This window comes from Macaca nemestrina, chromosome 13, assembly GCF_043159975.1.
Source record: "Macaca nemestrina isolate mMacNem1 chromosome 13, mMacNem.hap1, whole genome shotgun sequence".
NCBI lineage: Eukaryota > Metazoa > Chordata > Mammalia > Primates > Cercopithecidae > Macaca > Macaca nemestrina.
In genome coordinates, this window is record NC_092137.1 from 71,280,938 (window position 1) to 71,286,937 (window position 6,000).

The following is a 6,000-nucleotide window of genomic DNA, read 5'->3' on the forward strand; positions in this document are numbered from 1 at the left end:
TGCCCTAGGCCACACAGAAAGTCAGTGGCCAAGCACAGAAGACTCATCTGCTCAGACAGGAGGTTGAGTCACCCGCAGGCCCTCTGAACCCTGCACTAGTACCTGGAGGTGGTGATGAGGGCTCTGCCCCCTTGGGCCCTAGAGCCTCAGCCTGAGTTTCCTCCTGCCTGCCACTTCCAAAGCACGAGGGCAGCGCTGTCCAAGGTAGCACTGGGCCTGTGGCTATTTAAATTTGAACTAATTCAAATAGAAAGAAAGTCCCATTTCAGAGCCACATGTCATGTGCTCTGTAGCCATTTGTATCTAGGGCTACACCAGGCAGCACGGCCAGAGCGCGTTTCTATCATCGCCAGAAGGCCCGTCAAACAGCGCTGCTCTGGAGTCTGGGGTCAGCGTTGAGGAGGTCAGGGAAGGGTTTGAACCCCTGAGCATGGCTCTGTGATCGCCCTCTCCCAGGCCAGCCCATCAACCCGCACTCCCGCATCTACCCGGAAGAGATGATTCAGACGGGCATTTCTCCCATTGACGTCATGAACAGCATTGCCCGTGGCCAGAAGATCCCCATCTTCTCAGCAGCCGGGCTCCCCCACAATGAGGTGAGGCCTGCATGGCCAGCAGGCACAGCTGGGGGAGGGACAGAGCAGTGGCTGGGCTGCTGGGCCAGTGAGGATGGCTCCTGTGCCAAGCAGGCAGGGGCTGTCGGGGCTGGGGTCGCCAGTATCAAGACTGGCAGCTGTCCCCAGGCAGCTCAGGGACTCAGGACTGTACAAGATTTCCTCCAGGTCCAATCTTCAGGCTGCCCCAAGCGAGGGAGCCCATGGGGAGCTCCCAGAGTAGAAAGTCCTGCTCAGGGGAGCTCACAGCCCCACCACTGTCCCTGCACTCATCTTTACTACCCGTTCCTGCTTCTCTCAACCACCACAGTGAACAGCCGCTTCCTCTCAGAGCAGCTGGTGTGACAAGGTCTCGAGATGCCCCTCCAGACACCCAGCACCCTGACCACTCAAAATGGCCTGAGTGATCAGAGGGCATAAGTGCCCCCACCCTACTGTGACCCTTCCTTCCTGACTCTGGGCATGGTGTCTTGGAGGCCCACATACTGCAGGCCCAGGGCAACTCTGTGCCCAGATAGCCCCCCAGCAGGCTGTGGAAGGGTATGGCCCTGCCCTATGCCAAGGTGCCCAGACCCATACGGAGGCAGCTGCTCTTTGGGACTGTTACTCTGTCCTGCCTCTCGTATCAGGCACCCCCAGCCCACTAGCAGCTGCACAATAGCCCCCACCCTCCACCCCAAGAAAGACTGTACACCTGGGGCAGCCCCTTCACCTCTCTGGGCTTGGATCCCTCCCACCAAAGGCCATGAGCCAGTGGTGCTCAATGGGGTGGGCGTCGGCTCCGACTGTGACGTACTCCCGCCCAATCCACTCTGCCCTAGATTGCCGCTCAGATCTGCCGCCAGGCGGGGCTGGTGAAGAAGTCCAAGGCTGTGCTGGATTACCACGACGACAACTTCGCCATCGTCTTTGCAGCCATGGGGGTGAGGGACTTAGCAGACTGGCACGTTCTGGAGGCTGGGAGCAGGCAGCCTGTCTCCCTCAGCCCCTGGCATGACCTGATCTGATGGGGAAGCCATCAGTGTCCCGGCCAGCCAGGAGGGGTGAGGATGGGAGCAGTGACCAGGGCCATGTGGCCCTCAGGGTGTCCCAAAGGCAATCACAGTGGTAAGATGGGCCCTGGGTGGCCTGAAGGAGGGGAAGCCAGGGGATTTGGGGAGAAAAGATAGCTTCAGGAAGGGGAGGCCTGGGAGCCCAGGGAGGTGGGCAGAGCAGCAGCTGGTGACAGGAGGGGCAGGGATGGCACTGAGCAGAGCTGGACTTAAAGAAGTCTCAGCTTCTCCAGGGGCATCTGACGAGGCCCTGTGAGGACTGGGGCAGCAAACCCAGAGCCTGCCCTTTCCAGCCCCAGGGTCACCACCCCATGGCCATGGTGCCTAGCGACTGGTAGCTGGTCAGTCCACAGGCTTTCCTGAGGACAGCTGGGAGGGGCCGGGCCTTGCCCTCAGGCCACAGGGCCCTACCTCCAGCCGACCCTGCTGTGTATCCAGGTGAACATGGAGACAGCCAGATTCTTCAAGTCTGACTTTGAGCAGAATGGAACCATGGGGAACGTCTGCCTCTTCCTGAACTTGGCCAACGACCCCACGTGAGCTCTCCCCTGAGGCCCAAACTGCCCTCAGGTGGGCAGACCCTGTCCCCTTCCAAGACCTAGAGTGCCGGGGCTCCAGGGCATCCCAGAACTACAGCCACGGGCCATAGCTGGGAGAACAACCCTCATTGTGTAGATGGGGAAACTGAGGCCTGGGAAGGGCTAGGAAAGGCTAGCCTCCTAGGAAGGGCTAGGAAAAACCCGCAGACAGAGGGAGCCAGACCATGACTCTGCCTGCTGCCTGTGCCCTCTGCTCTTCCCACAACCCATGTCCAGCCACCATCCCAACTCAGGGCTCCTTATCTCCGTGTCACATCCACAAAGTCACCCCAAGGAGATCATTTCCCTAAACATTTGTTTAGAAAAACTGCTATTTTAAAAGTGTAGAAAATGGGAGTTTAAATCTGGCAGCCAGGTGGATAAAACAATTCTAATAAACTGTCCCGGGTGTTTCTGGAGGGTACTCCAGAAAGCAGATAATAGAATCCTGGAGGTGTTGGTGACATCCCCAAGGGGAAGAGCCACAGCCTCAAAGCTGGGAACTGAGAGTGTCTGAAGCCAAGGTACGGTGCTCAGGAGCGCTCCACGTGGGAAGGGTTTGTAGGGCTGGCAAGCATAGAGACAGGGACATTAGGTGTGCTTGGAGCACTGAAAGGGACATTGAGAGGAGCAGTGAGAGGGACGAAACCATCCAGAGAATGTGGGGTGAGAGTGCTCCAGCTGACCCAAGTGTGGGTGCCCTAGGGTAAGACAGAGGTAAAGCAGGTGCCCCCAACTCATCTACAGGGTGATATGCCAGAGTCCTTCCCCTTCAGCCCACAGGGGACAAAAGCCACTCTCTTCGTCACCAGACAAAGTCCTGGCCCTGCCTGGATTTTCCCACCCAACTTGCCTCCTGGCCTCAGCCTCTGTCCCCTTTCCTACCTCGGACAGTAGGCGAGGTGTGTGTTGGAGTCTGCCTACTCCCGGGAACCGTGGTCCTGGCCTAGGGGATGGGGCCAAGGGCTCATCTTATCCATTCCTCTGCCACTATGCACAACACCACCTTCCCAGTTCACCTTGCACTCAACCCCCGGGCTATGTGGAGCATTAGCCCAGGCTCCAGGCTCTCTCAACACCTGGCCACACCTCCAGGATCGAGCGGATCATCACCCCACGCCTGGCGCTGACTACTGCTGAATTCCTTGCCTACCAGTGTGAGAAGCATGTGCTGGTCATACTGACGGACATGAGCTCTTACGCAGAGGCCTTGCGGGAGGTGAGCTGGCTAGCAAGGGGTGTCAGGTTCCTCCCTACCCCTCCCTAAGCCTGACACCCCAGAGGGTCACCCTGCAAACAGAGGGGAGCTGGCCCACCCAAGCCTGCCCCACTCCCATGAGTTCCAGGGCTTGGTCTCAGCCTGGCCATTCCTCCCCTGCCCCCCACTCCATTTCTCACAGGGTCACTGAACTCCCACCCACCCTTCCTAGCTTCAGCCTCTCACTCCCTTTCTTACCTCAATGCCCATGGATATTGCAGGTCTCTGCTGCTAGAGAGGAGGTGCCTGGGCGCCGAGGCTTTCCTGGATATATGTACACAGACCTGGCCACCATCTATGAGCGGGCAGGCCGCGTGGAGGGTCGGGGCGGATCCATCACGCAGATCCCCATCCTCACCATGCCCAATGACGGTAGCCTCCTCACAGCCCACTACCCTCCAGAGCTCCCCTGCCCTCCCTTTTCTGACCACACACTTAAAAAGCCAAACATTGCTTTGCACAGATGTGCACCACCGCTTTTCCTCCATTGAGATAGACACAGCCCTTTCCTCCACCATCCATGTCCCCCACACACCGCTATCACTCCCATGAGGGAAACAGAACCCAGGTGGCCCTGAGTGGTTGGAGACCTGGGCCCCACCCACACTGAGACCACTGTGTTTTCTTGTAGATATCACCCACCCCATCCCAGACTTGACGGGCTTCATCACCGAGGGACAGATCTACGTGGACAGACAGCTTCACAACAGGCAGGTACTGCCCTGTCCCTGCCCACTTCCTGCTCTCAGCCCAGAGAAACACTGAGGAACAGATGTTCCACTGCCCCCGGGCATGAATTAGGAGGGGCCAGTCAAAGTGAACCCCAAACAGGAGACAGCCACAGGGAAGATTGCATGGTTCACAGACAGAAGACAGGCCTGAGCAGAATCTGGCTTACCTGGCTCTGGGATCTTGAGAAGATAATTTCATCTCTTGGATCCTAGGTTTCCTCATCCATAAAATGAGAATAATCAAATATATCATCCAGACGCATTGTGGAGGATAAAAATAAGTTGGCATATAGACAGCATCTGGCAGATAGTAAATACTATTTCCCTTCCCTTTCCAGTTATTTGCTTTGGTGGAGAGAAAACAACGGCTGACACACATCTGTCCTGTGTGTAGGTTAAAGGCGACCCCTATGACGTTTTTCTCTTTGCTTGGCAGGTTTTTGTTTTTGTTTTTTTCAGCTATTAACCATTAAGCTTCAAAGAGGTTTTTGTCCACATTATCAAAAGTTTTGAAATACTGAGCCTTTTATTAACTAATGCCATGTCATCTACTCCCTCCACTGTTCTGTCTAGGGCCACATATGACAGCTGCATGCCCAAGCCCTAGACTTTGTGGGAGATAAGAGAGGGTGGGTGTGCCTGTTGACCCCTCAGAATGTAGAATAAATGAGGAGCTTCTCCTGAGAACAATTTGGGGACGGGGGGAGCAAAGCTTGAGTCCTGCTCTCCACCACTTCCTTTTTCTTCTCCCTCAGATCTACCCCCCCATCAACGTGCTCCCTTCCCTGTCGCGGCTGATGAAGTCAGCCATTGGGGAGGGCATGACAAGAAAAGACCATGGAGATGTCTCCAACCAGCTGGTAAGGAGGAGAGGGTCCGGGGCTGGTGGGTCCTCTAGTTTCAGAAGCTGAAGGTCTGAGCCCCATCTGAAGGACGAGCTTTTCTCCTGTCAAAATTCCTTTCCGAACGGGGTCCCAGCAGAGCCAGGTTGGGGGCTACTGGACTCCCGTGGTAAGCTCGCAGCGGACACCGACGCCTTGCCCCTCCCGCAGTACGCCTGCTATGCCATCGGGAAGGACGTGCAGGCCATGAAGGCAGTGGTTGGGGAGGAGGCGCTCACCTCTGAGGACCTGCTCTACCTGGAATTCCTGCAGAAGTTTGAGAAGAACTTCATCAACCAGGGTAAGGCGCGTCGCTGGCGTGGAGCCAGTAAACTCTTCACCCTCCTCCCGCCCCACACACATTTCTACCACTCCCGGGAATCCCGCTCTGTCCCTAGGCCCCTACGAGAACCGCTCGGTGTTCGAGTCGCTAGACCTGGGCTGGAAGCTGCTGCGCATCTTCCCCAAGGAGATGCTGAAGCGCATTCCGCAGGCCGTGATCGACGAGTTCTACTCCCGCGAGGGGGCGCTGCAGGACCTCGCGCCCGACACTGCGCTCTAACCCCGCGCGCCGTGGCGCCCCAACACCGGCAGGGACCCTGCCCTCGGTCCCGGGTCTCCCCTCCCTCGCCACCCCAACCAGCGGCTTCTGCGCCGCCCTCCGCCCTCCGCTCTCCGCTGGCTCCGAGGTTGGCGGGGGGGGGGGGGGCCGCGCGCTCCATCCCTTTGCCTCTCTCGGTTGCTTTCCCGCGCTCCATGCCTCCCCCTCGATTCCCGGCGCTGTGGAAGAACAGAAGGTTGCGATGCCTTGCTCTGACGGGAGTATCTGTATTTTTATGTTAAAAGCCCACAAAATAAAAATAAAAAGTAACTGAGATGAATTTAT

General features: G+C 57.3%; 1 protein-coding gene across 2 annotated transcripts in view; it reads left to right on the forward strand.

The window, feature by feature from the left end:
* The window catches only part of LOC105465235 (ATPase H+ transporting V1 subunit B1), a 29,214-nt gene extending 23,214 nt beyond the window's left edge, over positions 1–6,000 (forward strand). Inside the window, exons 6-15 of one of the 2 annotated variants that reach the window (XR_977435.2) lie at positions 457–596; positions 1,436–1,537; positions 2,105–2,202; positions 3,340–3,463; positions 3,724–3,874; positions 4,134–4,216; positions 4,572–4,623; positions 4,989–5,093; positions 5,286–5,415; positions 5,513–5,650. Coding sequence is in view for 1 of the 2 variants with exons in the window: in XM_011713521.2 (XP_011711823.2) it covers positions 457–596; positions 1,436–1,537; positions 2,105–2,202; positions 3,340–3,463; positions 3,724–3,874; positions 4,134–4,216; positions 4,989–5,093; positions 5,286–5,415; positions 5,513–5,676 (1,097 nt within the window). In the remaining variant the exon portion in view is untranslated. Of the gene's footprint in view, positions 1–456; positions 597–1,435; positions 1,538–2,104; positions 2,203–3,339; positions 3,464–3,723; positions 3,875–4,133; positions 4,217–4,571; positions 4,624–4,988; positions 5,094–5,285; positions 5,416–5,512 lie in introns of both variants that reach the window. The other variant, XM_011713521.2, reaches the window with a different exon arrangement.